At 48.9% G+C, this 27,000-nt stretch overlaps 1 protein-coding gene across 1 annotated transcript in view; it reads right to left on the reverse strand.

Annotated features, from left to right (window-relative positions):
* Window positions 1-3,025: 3,025 nt before the first annotated feature.
* LOC117581727 (protein dachsous) overlaps window positions 3,026-27,000 on the reverse strand; it is a 72,165-nt gene continuing 48,190 nt past the window's right edge. Inside the window, exons 3-11 of the mRNA XM_034269107.1 lie at window positions 21,674-22,349; window positions 19,695-20,281; window positions 18,749-19,211; window positions 16,817-17,319; window positions 12,899-14,036; window positions 12,387-12,803; window positions 11,954-12,326; window positions 7,295-8,565; window positions 3,026-6,758 (exon numbers count right to left, since the gene is read on the reverse strand). Of these exons, the coding sequence (XP_034124998.1) occupies window positions 3,340-6,758; window positions 7,295-8,565; window positions 11,954-12,326; window positions 12,387-12,803; window positions 12,899-14,036; window positions 16,817-17,319; window positions 18,749-19,211; window positions 19,695-20,281; window positions 21,674-22,349 (8,847 nt within the window). The 3' untranslated portion in view covers window positions 3,026-3,339. The remainder of the gene's footprint in view (window positions 6,759-7,294; window positions 8,566-11,953; window positions 12,327-12,386; window positions 12,804-12,898; window positions 14,037-16,816; window positions 17,320-18,748; window positions 19,212-19,694; window positions 20,282-21,673; window positions 22,350-27,000) is intronic.

Here is a 27,000-nt window from a genome sequence, read left to right on the forward strand (position 1 = left end):
AAATTAAAGCTTTTCACTTTCTGCCTGTTGTCTCGTGTGTACACACCCCAAAAAAATGTGCGTAGCCTCCTGCTAAATAAATGCCTAGAACATCATCGAATGGTGCCACAGCGCCAAGTCGCAGCAACCCCATAATCATAATCAACATCATGATGATCGTTTGGTTCGTTCGCTGTGGCAACATCCCATAGCCTCATCCAGGTGGCTTCTTCTTGGCTGTTATTTGTATTCGCTGTAATGTGAATTGACTGCTACTAATAATAACCACAAGCGTTTACTTCTCCTAGATGTCTTCGCCCCTTCCTTTCTGCCTTGCAACCTTACTTCCTTCCTTCCAAGGATAGTGGATAGTGCGTCCAGTGCAGTGCACTGTATCTGTAGCTGTGTTGCCTCCCGAGATGTGACCGAAAAATGGCTGAGAGGCAAGGGGCGACAGAATGGATGATGGCGTACCCTGGGAATTAACAACTTTTCGTTAGGGAAATTTATAAATTTTAATCGTATATGCATTAAAGTATCATGACAGAATGGCAACGCATTTTTGTTACATTTTTTACACCTTTAGTTCAAGAAATACTCTCGCAATACTCCACAAAATATTAGAAATGTACAAAAAAATATCCCACAAATATTTTATACATGCTGTAAAAATTCTAAAAATTCTAAAAATTACTCAAAACCTCAAAAATTAGCTTGTGCTACTATTAAAATACCTAAAAACATTTTTCCAAAATGCAAACAGAGTCTGTAAAAAAATATGAAAATATTAATTGAAATGTTTTTCTATTTGATTTCCCTCCTTTAAGCACTTTAACTTCTTAAAAACAATTTAAAAGAGTATTAAAAAGTAAAAAACTGTTTTAAATACTCCTGGAACAGTTGTAATGTTTATTTTGATACAATTTTCTATACAATTGAATGCAAAAGTTCCTTCCAAAGGCTCAAAACAGTTTCGGCATGTGTGGCTTTTATTTATCTCCAAGTAACCGAAATACCCTTCAGCCACAGAGGGTACAAAAAAAGGCGAAAAACAAATTTCAGCAGCTCTCCTCAGCGCTCCGCACCCATCCTCTCCACTGCATTCGCGTTTGTTGATCTGCTGCAATTGATACGAGAGTCGAACCCGCGACGACTCGCGACTGGCAAATGGAAATAACTCAACTCTCGAGATGGTGGACTCCGAGTCCAACTCCATGGCACAGACGAAGCACATAATGATAATGACGACAGGCAAAGGAGGGGGGGAAGGCAGGCAGGGGAGCTGCAGCAGGGCCAGGCAACCGGCGGTGGAGGTGTGGTGCAGGCCAGAAATCAGCAACAAATAAATGAGTTCATGCAACGTCTTTGAAATGAAGACAAAGTGGATGTCGGTTGTCGGTTGTCGGTTGTTGGATGTTGGCTGTTGCTGGTTGTTGGGCTTTCTGCCATTTCCATTGCCATTGGGACTTTTGCAGAGTCTGCCGAGTGTCTAGAACAACAAGGAGGAGGCCAACGCCTATCGGATCAGACTACGGCATTGGCATTGGGTGCGATGTGTGTTGTTGGCAGTTCAAGAGTTCAGCCAAAAACTTTGCCACCTACTACACGGCGATGACTCCTTTGCTGCACTGCCCCTACATATGTTTCTGGGGGCGTGGCTGGCACTTTTGCTTTCCCAAAAGAGAAGAGAAAAAACAAAGTGTATCCATGTGGGGTCTTGCCTCAATCCCATTCCCCTTTCCACTGGCAATTAATCACAGAATACTGCGGCAATTTGTTTATTTTCATTTGTATTTATTTGTTTTGTGTTTTATTTTCGTTTAAATATTTATTCTCTTGCTTTCTTCGTTTCGCTATTACAAACTACGGAACTTAGATTTAGCCTATGCCGAGAGCCCAGCTATTTTGAAAACATTTTTACAGCATTACGATTACACAATTAGCATCACGCACAAGTGAACAAAAGCACTAGCTATAAATAATATACGATCTATACACACATACGCACTAAAACATAATAACTATCTTAGCTCTGGGCTCGTGTACACTTTTATTCGAGGGGAAACTCTGCATCTCTGCCTCTCTCTAACAATTACTAAAACAACTTTATACAATTTCCCCCATGTCAAGCATTATATCACCCTCGTTATACGTTATACGATAAATCCTACGCATGGGAAATGGAATATGTGAATGTGAATGTGTATGGGCTGTGTGTGTGTGGCTGTAAAGTTAGCTTAGGTTTTTAGGGGATCCCTCTGCTTGGGAGCTTAATTTCTAGGCTCTAAATGCTTACAACTTATGGCTGCAACTTGCATCTGTCTGCATCTTCTCCATCTCCTGTCGCTGTTGTCTTTCTGTGTGTTTGTGTCTGTGCAAGCAAGTGAGTCTCAGAGAGTCTTTGTTGGCTTTGTTGTGTTTTGTCGTTTTTAGTTAACTATTACGATTATACACTCGAAAAAAGTCACACAAACAGAAGTTTAGAAAGTATTCCCACTGGCTGCAAAAAGTTTTTTAAGCAGTTAAAATGTTTTAGCGGCGTAAAGATTAGTGCCAAAAATCATAGATGTTTTTTGTTGATTTTATCTAAATTATTTTAAGCCACAAGTTTCAGGCCAGTGCCATATTTTTGATATAAAAACATTTTGTTTAAGTCTGAATATATTTTTAAAATATATAAACATATATTAGAGCTCGCTGAATAACGCAATTTATTGCATCGAATAACATTTCAAATTATGATTTTTTCACTTTAGATTTCAAATGATTGAAGGTACGAATTTGTTCGATTTGTATTTTAATTTGCTCTTAATAATTCGTAGTAATTTCTTTAACTATGATATTTGTCTATAATTCCGAGGTGTTTGTCCATATTTTTTGAATAGAAAATATTGCTAATATTGCGCATACATTTTTAACTACTCAAAGGGGAGAATTTCTGAGACTTTTATTTATTTTTATTCGGAATAATTCGTTGGAATTTGTTGAAATATTTTATTTGTTTTGTGTTTTTGAAGCTCTGAGTTTTTTGTCCGTAATTTGTTATAGAAAATATTTAAAATATTGAACATAATTTAATAAATCCCCTAAATAATCCCTCTGCGAAAAACTTGCCTAAAAATTCAGTCCAAACTTTTTTCGAGTGTAATTAAATCTATGTACTGCTACCATAAGGTAAATATCATACCTAACTATCATATAGTATCTATATATACAACATTAATGGGTGTTTATGTGTGTGTATTCTGCATTAATGTGTGTGTGGCAAGTGTGAGGGGGGGTATGGGCTTGGGGGGGATGCAAGTAATACTATGATGCATGTAGAGCGCTCCTCGGAAATTAATCCTACTGCTCCTTCTATCACATCCTTGTGCCTACATTGCCCCGCTGCGTGGGCTGTGGCGGCGGCGCATGGCCATGGCGTGGCAGTGAGACGTGCGGCAGGTGGGTGGGCGGACCGCTGCCCAGCGGTGAGATGGAGGGCGAGCGGGTGGCCAGCGGTGAGAGCGACGGCGAGAACGAGGGCGACATGGCCGAGGAGGTGCTGAAGCTGCCGCTGGCCTCGTGGCCAATGGGCGAGCGGGGCAGGCCACCGGCCATGCTGAGGTGTGGCGGCAGGCGCATCGGCAGATTGATGGCTCGCGGCGCCACATTCGTGAGCAGCGGCGGGGGAATGTGGGTGGGCGGTGGCGGCGGTTTCAGCACCACACTGCCCGCGCCCGCGGATGAGTGGGAGGAGGAGTGCTTGCTCTTGGCGGAGGAGGAGGCGCCGCTGCCACTGTGCCCGCTGTGCTCCGACATGGTGTCATCCTTGAGCCGCGCAATCTCCGAGAAGACGTGCGCCAGCGGCTGATACTGCGGCCCCCAGTCCAGCAGATAATCCCAGTTGTAGCTGCCCGTCAGCTCCTCCTCGCTGTGCACAATCGAGCTGAGGGAACCACCCACATTGCTGCCACCCACCACAACGGGCACGGGCACTGGCACCTCCCCGTAGCTGCCCATCATGGCCTGGCCATGGCCATGGCCCGTGATGGCCGTGCCAATGCTGCCCGCCGTTGTGGCAGCATCATCCGCGCTGCTGCCACGCTCGGAGCCGCCTCCATTACCACCAGCCACATCGTTGAGCTTCGCGTAGATGAGATTTGTGATGTCGGAGCGCGCGGTGGCCGCATCCTCATCGTGGAACATGTGCAGCGAGTCCACCATGGGCATGGTCATGGGCATCGGGATGGGATGACTGCTGCCGGCCATGCTGGAGGCGCCACCGCCACCACCACTGCCACTGGGATCGTGATCCACGATGCCCAAACGTGCCAGATATTCCTGTGTGTTCTGCACGGAGATGTCCGAGATGCGTCCATCGTCGCTGCCACCGGCACCGCCGCCGCCGCCACCGCGATGATGCAGTGGTCCCTCGTTGATCATGCGAATCTCCTCATCCTCTCCATCATCCTCCGCAGAACCACGTCCACTCGAGCCGGACTGCTCGGAACCAGACAGCTCCGATGTGGTGGCTGCGCCAGAGCTGCCCGCATGCGGTCCAAAGGGCGGAATTTCATCGTACTTCGGCGGCGCAAACTGCCCCGAGGCGCCGCCAGCCGCACCACCCGAGATGCCACCACGAATGGGTATTGTGTCAAAGGCGCTGGGATCCACGTAGCTGTTGGAATTGCCCACGCCCACCGTCTCCGTGCTGAGATGTGGCTTCACCACATTCCGAGGCTTGCGGCTTCGCATGTGAACAAAGAGGAAAATCCCCGCGGCAGCGCAGAGCACCAGCAGGAAGGCGATGAGCAAACCAATGGCCCAATCGCCCATGGTGCCGCCTCCACCGTTGATGCCAGCGCTGGCCAGGTTCGTGCCCGGATGTGCCAGTGGATCCAGCGCAATCTCCACCACAGCCATCGCAGTGAGGGAGTTCTGTCTGCCGGAGGATGCGGAGATGACGAGGCTAATGTCCCGTCCATCGTGTGAGCCGAGACTGTCATCATCGAGCTTTAGTTTCCGTTTGATTAGCACCGCGCCGCTGCTGCGATTCACCTTGAAGTGGGTGTGCGGTGCACTCAGCTGATAGACAACGCGTCCATCGGGTCCACTGTCCGCATCTGTGGCTGTGACTTGGCCCACGACGAAGCCCTGCGGCAAAGCGGCAGCTGCGGGCAGCACAAAGCGGTAAGTGCGCTCCGAGAATTGCGGCGCAAACTCATCCCGGGAGTCGATCTCCACGCGGACTGCGACGCGAGCACCCTTGCCACCCATGTCGCTGGCCCGCAGCTCCATGTCGTAGCGCTGTCGCTGCTCGTAGTCAAAGACAGCGGCAGAGGACACCAAACCCGAGTGGGAGTCCACGCGGAACAGCTTCCAGGAGCTCTCATCCCCGGCTGTGGCTGCCAGGCTGTAGTTCAAGACGCCAAAAGGCCCTCTATCCAGATCGCTGGCATGCGCCTGGAAGACGCTGCTGCCCAGCGGCTCATTCTCTGCTATGAAGTGCACATACTCGGTGAGCGGGAACTTGGGCTCATTGTCGTTCTCATCGTGCAGCTCCAGGTGGAAGGGCTGCAGGCTGCAGAGCGGTCTCGGATGATGGCTGTCGCAGGCGCGTATAATGAGCTCATAGCTGGTCGCTCCACTGTCATAGTCCAGGCGATTGTTGACAAAAAGCACACCTGAGACGAGGTCAATGGTGAACATGTGCTCATCGTTGCCAGAGGTTATATCATAGACCACTTCGGAGTTGGGGGAATTCTCCTGATCCGCATCGAGGGCCACCAACTGCGCAATGGAATATCTGAGAGGCGCCAGCTCGCTGATCTCCGCCTCGTACTTGGCGCTGCGATCGAAGATGGGGAAATTGTCATTGGCATCGAGTACGGTGATGACAACCGTAATGCCAGCACTCGAATTCGAAGAGGTAGCGGAAGAGCCCGATGCGCCCCGATTGATCAAAAGTCTCAGTTTGTACAAATCATTTCGCTCCCGATCGAGGGGCTTCACCAGCACAATGGCCTTGGATTGTAGCAGCTCAAAGGCGGCCTCCTCGTTGCCTGCTGCAATGACAAATGCTTGATCCTGCACATCCTGAGAGAGCTGCAGCACCACCGTGCCCAGCGGAGCTGCCTCGCTGATCTGTGCGCGGTATTGGGTCTGCTGGAACTGTGATCGCGCGGAGCCACTATCGCTGGCTTGAACTCGCAGCAGCGTGGCCCCAGAGAGTGGCAGCTTACCGCCATCCCTGGCCACAATTCTCACAAAGAAATCCCCGCTCGCAGATTCAGGCAGCTGCAGGCGACTCATGTTCACAGAAACCACACCACTGCCAGCAGCCACAGAGAAGCCTTCGATGGGTGGCTCAATGGCGTAATGTATCCGGGAGTTGCTGCCCTCCGCATCCGCATCTGTGGCATTCACCGAGAGCAGCTCCAAGTCCATGGAGAGACTGTCTGCCACCTCGGCCACAGCGGGCAGAATGACAAAGTAAGCGGGCGGCTGCTGAGCCAGGAAGATCGGTGCATTGTCATTCTCATCATTCACGCGTACAGTCAGCGTTGTCCTCGCCTCGTGTGCCGCATCGGAGGCCACCACCTCCAGCTGGTACTCCTGCTGCAGTTCGTAGTCCAAGCGGCGCTTTAGCACCAGCTTCCCGCTGTACCGATCCAAGGCGAACAGCGTGAGACTCTCGTCATCCACAGAGGAATCGCTGACCAGGCGGTATGTCAGCGTGGGATAAGTGTCCACATCGTTGGCAGAGATGGAAGCTATCACGGCGCCAAGTTCGGTTGCTAAGAGAGGGGAGAGAAGAAATACGGGGAAAAGAAAATGTTAGGAATGTTTTCGGGGATTAGGAGTAATAATTGTATGGAGTATTTTCTTTGAATATCTCTGAAAGCATTGAAAATCTCTTAAATCTATAAGGAACTTATTCTTCCAAAGATCTTTTATGGACAAAAATCTGTCGTACAACGTTTGTATGCATTTTTATATTCGTGAAATTGTATGTTTGAGAACCAAAATACCCAATAGTTCGCGTAACGCTGAGCAAACGAAAATTTTGTCTGAATTTCACAATAAATTAGTCAGCTATAAAAGTAGTTTGTGTAGTATTTTTAGTATTTTGCGGTATTTTTTCGGTATTTTTATAATTCTTTAAAACTTGCGATCACTGGAAGTTTGGGTGGTATTTAAGTCAGTATTTTCCGTATTTTTATCGGTATTTTCAGTATTTATTTTGGTATTTTTTTGGTATTTTATCGTTAAGATAGTAGAACGGGATACAAATATTCCCAGTTAAATCTGAGTTATAGATGTCTAGACTTACCTTCACTCACGCTCACAAGATTATTGGGCGGAAACGTGGGCTGATTGTCATTCACATCCACAATTTGCACCCGAATGGTCGAGGTGCCCGTCATTTGAGGCACACCCTCATCCGTGGCGATGATCTTCAGGTTGTAGACATCGCGAATCTCCCGATCCAGAACGATGTTCGTCTTGACAATGCCACTGAAGGCGGGCTCGATGACGAAGGCATTGTCGTGGTTGCCATCGACAATGTGATACCGCAGACGGGCATTGGCGCCCGCATCCGAATCGAAGGCTTGGACTTGGGCGACGAAGGTGCCCTTGCTGTTGCCCTCGGAGACGGTGGCCACAAACTGACGCTGCGAGAACTGCGGACTGTTGTCGTTCTCGTCCTCCAGCTCGACAATGAGTTCCGCATAGCTGGACAGGTTGGGGCCATCCGAGCTGCGGGCCACGAGCACGAGGCGCAGCTCATTCGGTTGGGTGCTGGCTAGGGCAAACGAAGTGGAGGCCAAGGCGCGCTGACTGCGTGTGCCATTGCGATCCTCTTCGGCCAACGCAGGATCCTCTGTCGCCTGCTCGTAGTGCATGGCACGACCGCGACTCAGCGCCGCCAGTGTGGGCGTGGCAAAGCGATCGTAGTCGAGCAGCGCGGGATTTGCCACACGAATCTCCCCGGAGGTGGGATCCAACGAGAAGATGCCTTCATCGTTGCCAGCGCCAAAGCTAAACTGCAGCTTTTGGCGTCTTCCATCGCTGCGTACGGCCACCACCTGGAGTAGTCTCGTGCCCGTGGGGGAGTTCTCCCGCAGCTTCGCCCTGTAGGTTTCGTTTTGGAAGCGGAGAACGGGCATGCCCTGTGGCGCCTCACCCACGAGGAGCTCGATGAGTCCAACACTGCTCTGTGGCGGGTTGCCCTTGTCCCTGGCTATGACCTCCAGTTGGAGCAATCTGCCAGATTCGCTGGCCAAACTCTGAGTGGCACTCAAAGCGCCCGTGTTGGGATTTATGCGGAACTTGCCAGCATCGCCTTTGAGCGAGTACAGCAGCTCCCCATTGAGTCCCTGATCCGCATCGTGTGCCTGGACTTTGAGCAGCGTCTGGCCGGGCTGGATGAGTGCCGGCACCTGTCCGATGTAGGGATAACGCTCAAACACCGGCCGATTGTCATTCACATCCAGGACATTGAGCTGCACGGGCACGCGGGCGGAGCGGACCTCGTAGCGTCCACCGTCGGTGGCCAGCACCATAAAACTGTAGCTGGACTGCAGCTCCCGATCGAGTTTGCTGTGAACGAAAATGCAATGGGAAATTTTTCAATTAGCGGGAAGGGGCAACGGCTGACACTAATTAGATATATTTTTGTTATATTATAATCGTAATCCTAGCAATAATTAAGCACACGAATGGATGTGAAATTGATCCAACAGAGAGAGACAGGCACGGGGAGGGACAACGACTGGTAATTAAGTCATTTGTTGGTGGTAGACGGACGGACGGTGCACACACTCCATTCGCATTAGCATTTCGTTGGGAGTAATTCGTGGCAGAGCCAGCGTTCTGCCTATCGCTATCATGAAGCAGCAGCAGCAGTTCGCCTCACCGCTCACCTCGCAACATGTTTGCTGCCACAAATAATAAACCAAAATGATTACAATCCTCTCTGTTCGTCTTGGATTCTTTTGCAACAACTGACGCTGCCTCTGCCTCTGCCCCTTGCTGTCTCTGTTGCATGTTGGCCAATAAAACGAATTTAGCAAATTACAAGCTCATCCCGTGGCCAAGTCCAAGCCCGAAAGCCTAGTCTCGGCCCTGTGTTCTCTGGATTGTGGGCTCCATTTTATGAATTGAATCAGTCAAAGTGAGGGAAAGGCTACAGCGAAGTGCCTTGTCCATGTCCGCTTCATGCCCTGTCCCCGTCCCTGTCCCTCCTTTTGTGTCTTTTGTGGCTCTTGAAACAACAGCAGAAATGCTTTCAAGGGTCAGTCATCAGTCGCTCCGTTGTTGTCGTCTGCCTCCTTCTCGCTTGCTGATCATCAGACAAACAGCCAGAGCTACGAACAAGCCAGGGAATGGGTCTGGGCCTAGGCTCTTGGGCTGCTTGTCCATCGTCAGTCAGTCCGTCAGTCAGAGCGGGCTCGGAGCTCTCTGGCTAGGAAAAAAATGTAAAAAAAGGAAAAGAAACTACGAGCAAAGCAGCGGACAAGCGGCAGGCGGCAGTCGCATTTTTGTCTTTTACTGAGGGAAATACTCTGACGACCCACAGAGGGTATATGGGTTTTAGGGGGATTGAATTAGAATTTCAAAATTATTCTTTAATTCTTAACAATCATGTAACTCTTTTAATTGCAGCACAAACAATTGGTTGATCATAGTGCCTGATCGTGGAGCGCATCGAAAGGGAAAGTATGGCTGAAGGTAGGAATATTTTTAGATATTTTTCAGCATTTTCTGGAAGAACTTTTGGCTGCCAAAACATACCATGAAGCATTTTATTTTGCTTGTTTTTTTAATGCCATTTTCTGCCTGAAAATACTAGAATTTTCTCACTGCAAAACAGACAAACCGAATTATTTTTAGACCTCGAAGTGACAGAATTTTCACTGCAAACTTCAAAACTTTACATGAATTTCCTGCTCTAAATAAGCTAGTACGAAGCATCATCACCCATTGCTCCCCGTTCATTCGTATATGCTATAAAATAGTACGAATTTCCAGCTGAAATTCTGCCGTAAACCTTTCCGAGTGCCTGCCTGTGCACATCCTAAAAGTTTCGTGGAAACATTGCCTGCCCTTTATGGGCTGAAATAAATGACTTTCTGTTTAATTCCACTAAAATAAAATACAAAACACGAGCTATTTGCTCTGCATGTGTCCCATAGTTAGGGTATTTATAGTCTCTAGCATTCCTTACTGGGTTTTTGTTTTGTTTTTTCGTTGGTTGTATGTCCAAGTCCGCGACCGCGAAAGTCCAAGTCCCAGTCCCAGTCCAATACCAAATCCAAGTCCAAGTCCAAGACTAACAACAACGTCACGAATTGTCTGTCTGTCTGATTGTCTGCTCTACAATTCTGCTCTGTGTGCCATTACCTCTCCATGTGGCAGGCAGCAGGCAGCAAGCAGCAAGCAGGCAGCAGGCAGCAGGCAGGCTCTCTGTTCATGCCACTGCCACTGCCATTGCCCCAACCATCCTCTGTGTTTTCTTTTTCTGGTCTGTTCTTAAGTCCAGTGTCTCCCCCTCTCTGCTTAGCTTTTTTGTGCATTTTGGTGGCGGGGATTTCGTTTTTATTGTTGCCGACAATCAGCGAAAGATAAAAATTGGTACATGACAGCGGATCGCGTTTGTATAAATGGCAACACTGACGCTACTGTCATTTCAAGTGCCCCCGCTACACCATGCCGTGTGCCCCCTCCTGCCACATGTCCCCATGCCCCACAGAAGAACTCGATGGCCCCATGGCCCCAATGGCCGGAACTGCACCAAAAAGAGCTATGTCAGACGGAACAAGCAATTGTTGTCATCATTGATTGTCAATAAGCATAAATCTGCACCAGGAGGGGTCCGGCCTCCAAGTAGCAGTCACAAAAAAAAGAAAAAGAAAAAGAACAGAACCGCTGGAGAACGGATTGCCATTCAGCTCTGTGGACTCTGAATCCGCATCCGCAACCAAGTCCAAGTCCAACTCCACCTTTGGGCTATTTATAGGAATGCGTGCGCGACGCGACGCGACGCTCGCTGTCTGTGGCAGGCGGGGCAGACCACGAGGTGGTTGACAGGAGACGAATCCCCGCAGCATTTCTGCAGTGTCGCCGCAGTGCGTAGGTTGCACTGGGACACACTGACTAGCCCATTGGATTACCATGCTGCATTAGCCTCATTTCGCGTTCCGTTTGCTTGTTTTTGTACGAAATTATGGCAATGTTTTTTTTTGTTGCCTGCGTCCTTGCTGAAGATCAAGGTTTCAGATAAGATTCGAAGCGATACATTGACTTCAGCTATCCCTATCCCTAGCCCTACTTCTACTCCTACTCACAGGAATCACCTCCACTCCTCCACTTAATCCTCCTTCATTCATCTGCGGAACCAATCCTCATGGCCTGGGGCAACCACTCCTCACTGCTGAGTGATCAATTTTTGTGTTTCAATGGGGTCATTTGGGTAAAGTTTAAGAGAACGTGCGGCTTATGAATGGTTTTTGATATTTTTGAGAAGTTTTTAAGGGGTTTGTTCCAAAGTTAACAAAAAAATATGATACATTTTGTATGCATTTCAGTCTTAATCGGTATTATTCAATATTTTAGGTGAAGTTATAGTTTTGGTATTTTTTCAAAACTTTTCTGTATTTATGGTATTTTTTAGTATCTTTAGTATTTTTTCTCGTACTTTGAATATTTTTTGTTCCTGTGCATATGACAGTATTTTTAGTATTTTTCAGTATTTTTAGTATTTTCAAGATTATTATTATTTTCAATATATTTCTGTATATTTTTAGTTTTCTAGTATTTTTTAGTATTGTTTAGTATATTTTAGTATTTTTTGGATTTAACTTCCCGTTTCTTTCTGATACTGATGAATCTTCTAAAGTTTATCAAAATATTTTCATGGAATTTATTGTAGTTATATTCCGAAAATGCATTTACACTCTCAAACAAAATCAAAGTTCAAGACACTTACCCAACGGTCGTTATGAGTCCGCTCTTGCTGTCAATGGCAAACTGCCATTGGGTCTCATTGGCCAGCGAATAAACCAAACGCGCATTGACGCCCAGATCCGCATCGGTGGCCTTGATCCGCACAACGCTCGCCCCAATGGGCGCATCTTCCGCCACACTTGCCACATACTTGGGCAGGTCGAAGCGGGGCGCGTTGTCATTTTGATCCTCCACGAGAATGGTGATGTTGCAGTGGCCCTGGCGACTGTTGGGCTGACCGCGATCCGAGGCCTGCACCTGGAGCGTGTAGCGGGAGTGCTGCTCCCGATCGAGTGGGCGACAGCTCAGCTCCCCGGAGCGGGCATCGATGCTGAATTTGTTGCCCAGATTGCCGCCTGAAATGTGAGGTTGGGTCAAGGGTTGTGTGCTAAGATGGGAGTTTGTCGAGGTCTCACCTGTTATGCTGTAGATAATGTCCGCATTGGCGCCCTCATCCACATCGCTGGCCACCACTGTATGGATGACGCCCGCCTCGCTGTTCTCTGGCACGGACAGACCATAACACGAGCCCGCACGGAACTCGGGCGCATTGTCATTGACATCGCCAATCGTTATGATCATAGTGGCCACATCAAAGTGCTGTCCGCTGTTGCTCTCCGCGGCACCATTCTCCGAGGAACGCTGCTTGCGCACAGCGGCTGCAGTGGAGGAGGCGCTGGCCAATCGATTGGCATCCCGCACATAGATGGGCAGGATGTAGCTGGCTTGAGTCTCGCGATCGAATGAGCCGCGAGTGGTGACAATGCCACGCTGCCAGTCCACGTGAAAGAGATCTCCAGCAATGCCAGAGGGAATTTCGTAGCTCAAATTTGCTGAGGAAAGAATGTGGAAATAGAAAGAGGAATTTAGAGGGATTTATAAACGATTTTGATCCATTTTTATTGGTAGATTAAAGCTTGGTCCTTACCATTTTCACCGCCATGAAAGGACTTGGCAGTAACCTGCAGCACAAAGCTGCCACTGGGCACATTCTCCAGTATGGTGGCGCGGTACACCGCCTGCAGAAAGCGCGGCGGATTGTTGTGGCTGCCTTGGACGAGCAGCTGCAGGCTGAGCGTGCTCTTCCTGGGCTCCGGCATGCCATGATCCTTGGCGCTGATCTGGAGCGTAAAGCGTCCATTCTTGTCCACATCCTCAGAGGCAGGTGGCAGTGACTTGACGAGTTCTATGACACCCGTTGCGGCATTGATGCGAAAGCGTCCCTCGCCATTGCCGCCCTCAATGTCGTAGCTGATGCGCGCGTTCTCCCCAGCATCCCGATCGAGGGCCACAATGTGTGCCACCGTTTCGCCAATGCGTGTGGCATCGCTGAGGAAAATAGAGGCTGAGCCGCTCTTTGTTTGCGGGGAGACAAACTCTGGCGCATTGTCATTGGCATCCAGGACACGCAGCCTCACAGTGACCGAGGTCTGCAGTCGCTCGCTCACATTGGAGGACTGATCCAGCGCCTGTACAATGAGCATGTACTCCTGCACGGCCTCAAAGTCCAGCGGCGCCTGCAGGCTCAGGGAACCCGTGAGCGAGTCCATGGCAAAGATGGGCATTGCCTGCTCTTGGGTCTCGTTCAGCAGCGGATAGTAGCGCAGCAGGCGGTACTGCAGCTCCCCATTGGTGCCCGTGTCCGCATCCGTGGCCGTAAAATTGTGCACAATGGCGCCCAGGGGCGTGGATTCGCTCACACGCAGATCGATGGGGTCCTGCGGCCAGTGGGGCGCATTGTCATTGACATCGGCCACCTCGATCTTGACCGTGATGGCGCTGCTCTGCGGATTATTGCTGGCCGTCGTATCCAGGGCGCGTATTTCCAGTCGGAATTCGGATTGCAGCTCGCGATCGAGCAGGCGGGCTACGACGAGGTTGCCCGTGTGACGATCAATGTCAAAGGCGCCCTCAATGAGGTCCTTGGTCAAAGGATTCAATGTGTACGTGACGCGCAAATCATCCTCCGAATTGGACTGCTCCAAGCTGTTGTTGTCCAGCAGCAGCAGCCGCTCGCTGGGCGTGATGGAGCCCACCACATGCCCCACAAGAGCGTCCTCTCGTACCTGCAAGGAGTGTGTGTGGAGGGGCAAGACAATTATAGATTATTTTTGTGGCTTATTAAGAAAAAGGAAGGACGGGGAGAAGAACGAATGGAGAACGATTGGAGTCTGAGTCTGCTCCATTTGGGAAGCAACTTGTTGGTGGTTTTTTTTTTTGGTCTTGAACACAATGTTGTCCCGCGTATCTTAATCTCAACAACAGTGTTGAAAATCCAATCTTAAAGCAATAATTCATACTTCAAGATTACGAAGGCAGCAAACATTTAAAAATTTCCTCCCAACATTCGTCCCCCCCCAACCGCTTGACTTTTGCTTGTATTCCCATGCCACAGAGGCAGAGGCAACAGGCAACAGGCAGCCGAAGGAGGCAGCCAAAGAAACAGCAAAAAAAGAGCAGAGCAGAGCAGAGCAGAGCAGCGAAGAACCCCGAAGTCCAGTTCAGTCTTGGGTCCATGGCAAAACCATTCTCCAAAGCCAAGAGACACAGAGACAAGCACAGAAACAGAGACTGAGACAGAGACTGAGAGCGCAGTTCATGGCAAATGGCATTAAAAAGAAATTATGCATTCCGACCGAACTTGGCGGCCCCGAAAATCACTGAAGAAAAATGTGTGGCATATGCAGGAAGAGCAGCCAGCAGGCTGAGACAGAAGAGGTATACAGGGGAGGAGGGGAGGGGTCGCGTCTTGGGTTATTTTTGCAGCAGCAGAAACTCCGCACAAGAATTTAATATGCAAAACCGCAAAAACCGTTCACAGAGGTCTGCCAAAAAAATCAGAAAAAAATGTACATAAGATAAAGGAACATTAACTAAACGAAGTGATAAATACACTGGACATGGGATTGAAAGAAAGTGCCCAAGTTCTCAAGAAAAATCTACAGAAACATAGAGATTAAGTTCTCTCTTTCACTTATTTCATTTTCCATTACATCTATTGCTGTTTGTGGATGAAATTTGTATGAAGAATGTATAGCTAGAAGGAGCATCTGACTTCAATCAATCAAATCTTGCAGAATAAAATCTCTGCAGAAGTTTTGGGACGTGTTTGGAAGGTGGAAAGTGTACTTTAAAACATTGAACGAGCATAAAATATGCAGCAAAGAGCAGTGTAACTTGTGCCAAACTGTAACTAAAGTACAGAACAATTTATAGAAATTATAAGTAACTTAAACAGACTGAAGGAAGGATGTAATTAGGCAATGATCAAGACTTCTGAAGAGCGGCTTACAGAAAGAAATTCCTGCATGAAGCGAGTTACATTTTTGCACATTTTACTTATAATAACTAAGGAGCCGCATATGCCTCTCAGAATTCCCCATACCCTCCTTTGGCAGTGTATATATCTCAAAAGGGTATTATTGTATATGAAAAACATAAAAGGTTCTCCACTGTCTGCTGTTGTCTTTGGGTTTTTGAGGCCTCTCTGTGTGTGTCTTTTTTCATAAAAAACCTCAAAAAATCATTGCGTATATTCTGCTGTGTGTGTTGTTTGGTTGTTGGGTCGCCAAAATGGAGACACAAAAATGACAGTCACGAGATTTATGTCCCGCCAAGATTACGCAGTTGCCTGGCTGCTACTCAAAGCAGCAAAGTCAAGAAGGAGGCAGGGAAGACGCTTTTTTTAGGCCCCAAAAAGGATACCCAAAAAATACGTAAAACTAGCGACTAGCGGGGGGGTGGGGTGAGGTAAAATGATGCACACAATTGCCACAAAATGGGCGCATGATTTGTTGTGCGCTTTTATGCCACTGCAGCAAATTCTGCAGCAAAAACAAAAATGTAAACCCAATTTTGTGGTCGCCCTCTGGGCTAGCAGTCGAACGATGAAAGGGCAGCGGGTTGAGGCGGGGAATTGCTTAATTACATTGGATTTATTTGTGGCAATCCGTCGGCTGAGTAATTGGCATCATCTCTGCTCCGGGGGAACCCAAAGCCTGGGCTCGCTCCGCCGCTTGTGGTGGTGCAACGCCAACGCAAAGAACAAAGGCGCAGGAATGCAACAACGAGGGGAAATCAAAGGCGCAGCGCCGACAAACGACGACGCAACGAAATGTGTCAATTTTAATTGTGGCCGAAGCGGATTTAAGGGAAGACGAGGTCCCGACCTGAACCGGCTCTCGAGAGGCAATTAAATGCATGTCAAAGCGTCCCAGTCCTCAACACTGGTAGAGAGAGGGGCGCTTGGAGGAGACTTGGGAGTGGGCCTGGGGACTCAAGAGTCAAGAGTGATGTGGCGCGGGGTATGCAAAACATGTGCGAATCGAACGTGATAAAAATGTTAAAGGGTTCTCCGTTGCACTCCACGCGGAACAAGGAGATGCCAAAATCTAAGCAGGCGAGCCGCGGCGGCTCTCTCTCTCTGTGGCTACAACTGACGTCTCGAATCGCACTTAATAGGCCGGAGACTGGCCCTTGTCACAGTCCACAGTGACAATTACGCGTGGAGGAGGAGCAGCAGACTCCTTCCCATGGTTTTGCTCTTGCTGCATGCAAATCGCGACACTTCCCACGTCTCTGACATCTGCTTCCTAGCATGGAGTCGTGTTCTTGGCCATTGTCACGTGACAGAGAGAGAGAGAGAGAGAGAGCGAAACTGCGCGCCACAAATCATCCGAGTTTGAGGACACAAAAGGCAGGCGACAAACGCGCAACTCACGACCAGACCAGACCACAACGAGCTGGAGTTTCCTTGGTGTAAAACTAGAAGCGTCAAATGGACAAAAGTTTTCCAGGAAAAGCAGAAGCAGAAGGTAGCGCATAAATCTCTGTGGCTGGTACTCACCCTGAAGACCAGACTGGAGCTGGTGAATGTCGGCCGATTGTCGTTGAGATCCAGCACCTCGACGCGCAGCATTCGCAGCGTCTCTTTGGGCGGCTGGCCACCGTCCGTGGCTGCCACACCCAGCCGGTAGATGCTGCGCTCCTCGTGATCGAGCACAACCCGTGTGCGAATCACGCCCGTGGCGGCATCGATGCTGAACAAGCCATGACCATCCGAGTCGCGACCCTTCACGATCGAGTAGGTGATGGATGCATTCTGGCCGTGATCACGGTCGATGGCCCGGATGCGCACCACCTCTGTGCCGGGTGGCTGCTCCTCCCGCACACTCACCACATCCTCCTGCGGGTCGGCTATCTCCGGCGCATTGTCATTCACATCGCTCACGTGCACGCGCACCGGCACACGGGCACTGCGCACGGGCATGCCCTGATCGCGCGCCTCCACCACCAGATCGTACAGCTCACGCAGCTCCCGATCGAGTGGCTCTCGCGTTGTGATTTCACCTGTGAAAAGAAGAGGGGAGAGAGGGGATGTGTGAGCACAAACTGGGTCGCAAAATATGATTGATGAGCGGCGGGAAACGGGAATGGAAGTGGCAAGTGGAACTGGGGAGTAATTATTAGAAGAGTTTGTGGGAGATTTCATATAAAATTGGTTGAAATAAATATAAGGAAACGGAGGATTAATAAAGATTGTTCCACTATAGAGAACTCTGTGAAGTTTCAGCACAATTGGGGGAATACTTAATGAAAATATAATGCATTTAGGTTCAAGACATTCCAACGAAATTCCACACAAATGTGTTCCAAATGTTCCCTCAAATATTAGCTAAAGTTGCACCTCAATCGGAGGACTATTTACTAATTTTCTAGCGTAAAAGTTGAAAAAGTTAATCCCACGAAATCCCATACAAATGATACTTTAAAGTGCCCTTAAATATTCTCTAAGCTTTCATACCACTGGGAACAATATGTATACAGGTAATATGTTGCATTTGGGATGAATCTTATCCCACGAAATGTCACTCAAAGTTCCCCAAACTAAGCTCTAAAATTCCATCAAAATCGGAGCACTGCAAACTGATATTCCAGCGTAATGGCAGCTGCAATTGTGAACTTTCATTACAAACGGAGGAGTATGTATGGGAAATATGCAGAGAGAATCACACGAAAGATCTCCAAAAATAATGCTTTAAAATTGCCCAAACTCTGCCCCAATATTTCGCACTGATAAACTGCCAAGCCAGCACGTGGCACGTCTGTCTCTGCCTCGTTTCTGGTTAGAGGTGTCCTAACTGGGTCGTTGATGATTAATATGCAAGCGGTAAACCAGTTGGACAAGCAACGAGCAGCCTGCAAGGATTAGCTGCACGAGAGACTCAAAAGAGATTTCCATATTTAATTTAAATGAGCCACAAAGATCGGCAGAGGATCAGGCGGGGAGAGAGAGATTCGCCCCAAAGCGGACACGCAGTGGCTTGTGGATGTCAACCCAATGATATTCCATTGACGGATGAGCTGACAGCGTTAAAACTGTTGTTGCTCAAACACTAATGGTCATGCGGTATACAGGCAGAGGCTGCTGCTCCCATGGCCACATCTCGAGCATCAGCTGCCGCCGTGCCAGCATATCGCAAAGAGATCGCATTTTATCGCTTGCCACATCGAGGAACGAGGGAACAGGTTTTCCTGTTTGATCTATGAGCCAGAGCGACATTCAAGAGAGTGGAGCTGCTGGCTGCTGGCTGCTGGCTGCCTGCCTGTTGGCCTGCCTTTGAGGAGCAGTAATGAATGACCGTGGGTCATGGCTGTTGGCTTGACAGTTGCCACCGCAACCGCCACCGCCACCGTCGCAGGAGCACAGCCGCAGGAACGTTGAGTGAGTTGTTCCCCCCTGCCGTAATTTATGGCCAAAGGAAGACGCAATGCTCACCTGTGACGGGATGCACCTGAAAGCTGCTGTTTGCGGGCAGCAGACTATAACGTATGGCAGCATTCTCCCCGAGATCCAGATCCCTGGCCGTTACCACACCCACAACAGAGCCACGGCGCAGATTCTCCTCGATGCGGAACTCGTATTGGGCTCGCTGGAAGAGCGGATCATTGTCGTTGGCATCGAGGACACGAACCACAACGCGTGTCCTGGCATGAGCTGCGGGTGTGCCGTTGTCCGTGGCCAGGACCACAAGCTGGTAGCGATCACGCGTCTCCCGATCCAAGGGTGCCCGAAGGTAGATCCAGCCCGAGTTGGGGAAGATGCCAAAGTGCAGTGCCACATCGGAGGAGGAGGCAACACCAGGAGCGACTGTGGCATTGTCCGCGCCAGCATCCACAATGCGATAGGTAATCCTCGCATTGTTGCCCGTATCCAGATCTGTGGCATTCACCTGAACAACCTGCAAATGCAAGAAGACAAAAGCCAGTTAGTAGATTCTTAAGGAGGGGCCCCACATCAATCACTCGGTCGCTCGTTCGCCCGCTCTCTGGAGGAATGGAGCATTCCCAGCCGCGAACGAGTTTCCGCAGATGCCAAAGATATGAACTGATTTTATGATCAAAAACTAGTTCGAGCTGAGCGAAGTGGCAATCTCTGGCGTGGCTCGCTCTGGAGCATTTCTCCTGGGTGTTGAGAGATATTTTTAAACAAGATATGACGGGCGCTGGCCGTCCCAAAACCGTTGCCAAAGCGTGACTTTTAGTGGCCTGTTCATGAAATTTATGCTGGGCATTTAGTTTGCATTACGCAAATTTATTCGCTAATAAAAAAGAGAGCAGAGAACGAGCACCTAGCCCTGATTCCTGGCCCTCTCGTTGGACCTTTCGTTGGCCCTCTCGCTGGCCCTCTCGCTAGACCTCTCGCTGTCCCTGCTCCTTCTTACCTGCGAGTTCACGGCGCGCGATTCGGACACATTCACGGCATACTCCTCACGCTCAAACACCGGCGGATTGTCATTGACATCCTGCACATCCACCAGTATCGTCAAATTGGTGGCCAGCGGCGGCACGCCACCATCCGTGGCAGTGACAATCAGCGAGTGCCGCTGCGAGGACTCATAATCCAAATGCTGCGACAACACCAAATGCCCCGAGCGTGGATCTATGGCAAAGAGTTGCTTCTCGCGGGCCAGGCTGTAGGTCACTTGTCCGCTGCTGCCGGAGTCCTTGTCGTGTGCGTGGGCTGCATAGAGCGGTGTGCCCAGATCGGCGTTCTCCGGCACTGAGATGCGCACCAGACTCGCCTCGAACTCCGGCGCATTGTCGTTCACGTCCTCCACTTCGATGTTCACTTGAGTGTGGCCATAGACAGGAGGTTCCCCAAGCGTGGCTTGGATATTCAGCAGCACCTGTGCCTTGGCCTCGTGATCCAATGGACGTGCAATCCTGATGTTGCCGGAGCTGCCCTCGATGCTGAAGTAACCATCGGGATCGCCAGAGTATATGGAGTAGCGCACGGGACTTCGTTGGGCTGAAAAGAGAAAAGATATTTGAGTTTGAGTTGAAGGAACTTTTGTGAAATTAGGAGACTGCCGCCGCCGCTGCTCATTAAAAGCAATTCAAAGAGCTGCAAGCCGAAGCCGAACAAAGGCCTCGCAATGAGTTGCAGGAACAATAGAAGCAGCAGAATCGAACACAAGAGATTGACACATGAGGCAGAGAGAGAGAGAGAGAGAGAGGTAGGATGGAGGAGCATGGAGCATGGGCCATTGGGGCACATTTGGGCATGAAAGGAAGTGCACAAGCAGCAGCAAATTAAACAGCAAAATCATTTTTGCATAGCCATCGTCTCCGTTCCCTGGCTCTCTCCACTTGGCCCTTGTATTTCGTGAGGCCTTTTGGTTATTTTTTTCCCCGAGTCTTTCGGATTCAGTTCGAGGCTGCTCAATGACGAGTTCGAGTCCGTTGATGGGTGCAGATTTCTGCCGAAATTTGCGTTTGAAGTGTTTTGCTTTTGCTTTGTGGCACAAAAGAAAGAGGAGAAAGAGAGGGAGGTAGAGAGGGAGGGAGACGAAACGGTACCCTAAAAGACCTCCACTTGGGTTGCATGTTCTTTGCTTTCAGGCTGTGTCTGTATGGATTCGTGTGGGATACTCTACCCATGGCAGAGGGTATGGAAAATATGTGCAGAAGTTTATGGGAAATTGATACAAAAATAGTTCAGCCATTTTTCAGAATTACTTACGTTGGGAATATACGGAACTATTTTTAAAACACTAAACATGAAAATAAACTTCATCATTAATGAAAATTCAATGATTTTCGAGAGTTCAAAGGAGGTTCAATTAATAATTACGAATCCTGCCCTGTAGCAGGAAGCAATTAATGGGAAAAACGATGGTAATTTCTATAAAACTTTGGATAATGTAAGCTAGCACATCCACAAAGGAGTCTAACAAGATTCACAGAAATTTGAAGACCATTTAAGGAAATATAATGAGATTTTGATGCATTTTTGCATCGAAAAAATATGTTTTTCTGCAGATATTTCAATGAAACTTTATACAAAGCTGCAACTAAATGTTTCACATCAGCTCCCAAAGTTTCATGCAAATCGGACATCTATATATCTGATATATGTAGAAATCCCTCAGCTCCATCTCCATAAATTCTGACAGTGTATTTCCACCTTCGGATTGGACACTCTTCTACCGCTCTTCTCTTTTCGTTGCCTTTACAAATTTTATTTTAATTCTTGTGCCTGCCGCTGTCCGTTAGGCACCGTCCGTCCGTCCGTCCGTCTGCCTGTCCGTCCATCATATGCGCATATTTTGGTTTCCAGCTCACTGAACTAATGAATGCGTTCCACCAAAAGAATCCAAGAAGCAGGCAGGGGGCAGGGGGCAGGGGCAGGAGCACTCACCGGTATCGCCGCTTGTGGCTATCACAGAGCCAACGACTGTGCCACGCGGAATATCCTCCTTGACGTAGTAGTTGTAGCGCGCCTTCTCAAAGATCGGTGGCCGTTGCAGGGCATCGATGATGCTGAGAAAGACAACGGCATCGTAGCTGGTCCGCAGACCACCACCATCGGTGGCCGAAATGTTGAGCATGTGCATCGGCTGTGTGCGCACGGAGAGCGAGTCGGGACGTGTGACGAAGATCTCCCCGGAGGAGCGATCGATGCGGAAAATGCCCGCCTCATTGCCGGCCACAATGCGATACGAGACCTGGCCGAAGCTGCCCGAATCCGAATCGGTGGCCACCACAGCCACCACAGGTATGCTCACAGCTGGAGGCTGCGTCTGCTGCGGCGACTCCTTCAGCGACACATTGTACTCCCGCGGATAGAACACCGGACGATTGTCATTCACATCCGTCAGCTGCATCTTGATCATGGCCGTGGTGCTCAGTCCACCACGATCGGTGGCCAGCACGGGAAACTCGTAGCTGCTCCTGCGCTCAAAGTCCAGCTCCCCGGCTATGCATATTTCACCCGAGGCGGAGCGCACTTCGAACTCCGTGAGGTGCTTGAAGCCCTCGCCCAAAGTGTAGTTGACCATGGCATTGACACCGCAATCCGGGTCGCTGGCGGAGACCTGAAAGAGGTAAAAGTGGGATTTAATGATTAGGAATTGGTGGGATAATGGGTAGACTTTGAGTAGGAATAAGTTAACTGTTTTTAAACTATAATTTTATGCATAAAAATGTGCCCAAAAATGCTTGAATATTTTACCACTTTCGGAGGAACTTTTCCCGATCCTTTCTTTGGTAAACGAAACTCTCGTTCTGCCTCTCCCTTCCTTTCATTACAAATGAAGTTGTCAAAAATTTTAATTTGATTTACAGCCCAGCGCCTTGCTGGGGATTTATCTGCGCCTCCGCAGGCTCCTTATTTTTTCTGGAGCTTAATTTGGCAATTTGTTATGCTCGGAATATGCTGCGAGTTGCCCCCAGGCGGATCATCATGAATCGGATCGAGCGTATCGGGCGATGTGTCAACTTAAGTTCTTTTTTTTTTCGGCTTGGATCGCTCTTTTGGGTCAAGCAGGAAAGACTCTCCTGCCGGACTCTGGCGACTACTGGACAGCCCGAGGGCCAAGACTCCCGACTCCCGCTACTGAAATGAATCACAGATTGCGACTTTAAACGGCGCTGTGAGGGGGATCAATGACCCCGTTTAATGGCTGCCAATTAGTTGGCATTTTGCGTAATCGACATTTGCATTCTGTCTTCGAGCTCTGGGACTGGCTCTGGCTCTGGCTCCGACCCTATAAATAGCACGAAGAGCGGGGGCCATCGTTGGATTTTGACGCCAACGAACAACTAAACAGCAAATCAGCAATTAAAACTGTCATTATTTCACTTTAAATAGGCAAAGAAACGAGGCAGCAGAGCTGGAACAGAGACTCGGAACAGAGTGATTCCCTCAAAGCGTTCGCTTCCCTTCGTTTCGGTTTCGGTTTGGCTTCCACTTCTGATATGCATTTAAAGCGAAACGTGTATGCCCCGCGCTCTCTCTCTCTCTCTCTCTCTCTCTCACTGAACGTTGCACGTTGCATTTCCAGCGCTAATTACACTTTTTGTAAGCCAAAAGGCAGCAACAGCACAGCCTCCGGGAATGGGAATGGGAATGGGACTCTGGCTGGAGGCTGCTGTCTGCGGTCTGTAGATCTGCTTAGATTGTTGGCGGGCTCCTGCGACTAAAGACTTTCATTAAGCTTAGAGTTTCAGGCTGCTGCTGCGGCAGCTTAAACTCGTTTAACCCGCGAGTGAAATTGTCGCCAAAGGCTTGAGGCTGAGGGACTGCAGACTGGAGAACTGAGGACTGTCGTCAGCCCAGCAGATTGGCAATTTTATCTGTCAACAACATGGAAGTTCTGTAAAAAAAAGCGAGAACCCAGAACCCAGAACCTCGAGCGTTGAAGGAACTAAATGAATGCACGCCCACACGAAATGGTTAGCCCGAAATGGGATCGGGAAATGATAAAAGGCAGAGCAGACCAGCAGCAGCTGCTGCCAGTGAAAGGCAAATCAAATCAGCAAGAAAAAAACCATCCAGTGACATCTTCCGAAACCCAAAATAAAAAGCAAACAGAAGTCTCTCGCTCGCTGGCTCTCGAGTTATTCATCTTTGTCAGCGACGCAGCATTTCTCACACGCTCTTTTGGTGGAGTCTGGAGATCTGGTGGCTGGTGGCTGGTGGCTGGGGGCATATGCCAGAGGAGCATTCAATGACCAATTATGGGGCTAACAAGCTACCAGCCAGAAGATACTTCTGCGGTGCTGCTGCTGCTGCTGCTTGCTGTTGATGTATGCAAATAAGCTGTCAAAAGTAATTTCATTCAATTACCTTATTTAACGTACAGAAAAATAAACCCCAAAAACGAGCAGGGAGTGGATCGGAGTGGAGACAATGCCAGAGCATGGATGAGGAAGATGATTGCCATAAGAGAGAAGAACGTTAACAGCCACAGCCATGGACCATGGCTGCCATGCGGATGTTTGTGGTTAAAGTTTGATTAACACTTGTGCAAACGAGCAGGGGAAGAGACAAAGAGGGGGCTGGGACGTGGCTAATAGAACTTGGCCAAAATGTCGGTCGTGTCTCTGCTGCCAGGGATTATCACAGAGCGAATGAGAGGCTCTGTGCGGCTCTGTGAGTCCGAGAGACCACAGCCAACACTCTGATAAGACGACGAGACGACGAGACGTTCGCAGCATGCAGCTCGCACTCGCACTCGCACTCGTACTCGTATTTTTTATGCAATTTCCGGCAGCTGTGAATGATTTAGACCTGGCCCGGGTCCATGCCGCGTTGCTATGAGAAATGGCTACGTGCCGGCAGTGCCTCAACGTTTTTGGCTGCCTCTAAACACGACTCAAAACTCAATTCTCAATCACCAAACCCAAACAGCCGTTGAGTGCGAAAAACGAATGTCAGATTGGAGTTCGAAATGTAAGAAATTGTTGCATGAAACATCATCATGTGGGGGCGTCAGAAAGCGTGAAATTGTTTGCGGTTTTCTGTAACTTTCTGTGGAAATCTTTGTGCCTCGTACCAGACCCCTTTCCTTCCTCCCTTTAATGGGTATCGATTTAGTTATAAAGACATTTACGCTCTGGCATTCCCTTTTGGATATGTCGAAGGGGGTTTGGGTCTGGGACTGCAGCTGGGTCTGGAGCTGCTGCTGAGGATGTTTGCGGCGTGTGAAGATTTCACACTTTTGCGGCGTTGATTAGTCACGGGCTCTCATCTCTCTATAAAAACCGCTGTGCCCCCTTCCTTTTCTGCTCTTGGTCTTGCCGCGGCCCCTTCTTGCTGCTGATTTATGTTGACGCCTTATCAGGGCTCCTCAATATTTATTGCAATTTTTATTATAAATTATTTTACTGAAAGATGCACAGGGCACACACACAAGATTTAGAATTATGTGAGTAGAACAGTGCGAGAGAGAGAGAAAGGAGTGAAAGAGCTGAAGAACTAGAGGGAATTTTACAGAAATTAATGCAGGGACAAAACGCCGCTTTAATGAAGTTTCTGCCACGATTGGTCTTCAGCTTTTGGCATTTTTATGTAAGAAATTATAAGAATAGATAAAAGGTAATAATATTTTGGTATACAAATTGTATTCCTCTTTGTTTGCATCAGTTTTACTCAGTTGCGCTTCACTTTTGCTCACTTTAGCTGCAGTTTTACTCACTTTTTCCTCACTCTTACTCGAATTAGTCTCAAATTCTCATTAGTTCGAACAAAATAAATCGTATTTATCACTAACTAAAGCGCAGCCTTGCTGTAAGTTGCCCATTTCAACTGCCAAAAGGGTGACTATAAATCGTGGTGATTGGAAAATGGTCTGGAAAAAGATATATAGAGAGCGTTGTATAATTTAAGACGCAGCCAAGTTTTATTCCCAGGGGGAAAGATCTATTTCTGTTTGGGTTTTTTGCACACTCCTGCTGGTTGCATCATCAGAAAACACCAAAAAGCAATTCTAACAGTTGTTTCACGGCCTCAGCCAGGCAGCAGCTTCAGCTTCAGCTTCAGCTCCACATCCCAGCACCACCGACCCCGCTGTGTCCGCTTGTCGTGTTATTAAGAATTTTTAATTTTCCGGTATAGATTTCTGACTTGTTCGGGGTCTCAGCTCTGCGGCTGCTCCACCTCTGCCAGAGCCAGAGCCAGAGCCACAGCCGAAGCCGAAGCCCCACTTGGAGTCCTGGGACTGTGCATCATCAAAATGCATCTAACAAGGTTGTTAGGTGTTAAATAAGTGTGCTTAAAAATTTATCTTGTACATTTTCCTTCATTTGATTTATGTTTGCTTCTCCGCTTCGTCTGGGGCACAGCCAGTGCTTTGGCCTGCCTCCTCCTGCTGCCAGTTGGAGCTATTTTTTTTTTGCAGCTGTCTTCTTAGCCAATGCCCATTACCTCCGCCTGCCAGCTGTCGCTGCCTCCCCTGGGTTACGGTTACGTTTACGTTTACGTTTACGGTTCAACTTTTGAGGCAATCGCTCGCTCGCACGCCTTTCCCTCAACTCGTGGCTCGTCGTCTTCGACTTTTGCTTTCGCCGCCGCCGCCGCCAACAACAACAACAACAACCACCGAGGGACTTGCTGCTATGGCCATCTATTGATAAATCAAGAAACAACAGCAACAAAAAAACATACCAATATATGCGTGAGGGGTGGCGGAGAGAGATTTACATTTGGCCGTTGGCCATGGACTTGACTTGGACTCTAGCCAAAAACATGCGAACAAACCACGAAAAAAAAATGCATAGAGCAAAGGAGGGGTGGAGAGGCACAGGGGACTCCTCGCTCTGGCCGAATGCGTTTCTTGTGTTTCTAGTTGCAGCTGCAACAGCCAGCCACCACCCGCCTGCCAACTGCAACAGCAACTCCCATGCCGCGGACTCCTGCTCCGATGATGGATCGTTGCATAAGACACAGAAAGTTGTTCAAAGTCTTTTTTTTCGCTGGTGGAATGTGCGTCCGTTTGCTGCAAAAGTTCACGAACTCGAACTGAATCTGCATCTGCATCTGAATCTTTGTTGCTGTTTCTGTGGCAGTTCCTGTTTGTGAGGCACAATCTGAGGCGCTAATCAATGGCCTGGCCCTCGCATCCTCATTAAACTGCAGTTCCCACTGCAGCATCTGCTGCCGCTCCTACTGCTAATTAAGCTGAATGCACGCTCCGCTGCTGCAGCGTCCTAACGAGTCCACGCCCACGCCTTGAACCTCGAGTG

This window comes from Drosophila guanche, unplaced genomic scaffold (genome assembly GCF_900245975.1).
Source record: "Drosophila guanche unplaced genomic scaffold, DGUA_6, whole genome shotgun sequence".
NCBI classification, from domain to species: Eukaryota; Metazoa; Arthropoda; class Insecta; order Diptera; family Drosophilidae; genus Drosophila; species Drosophila guanche.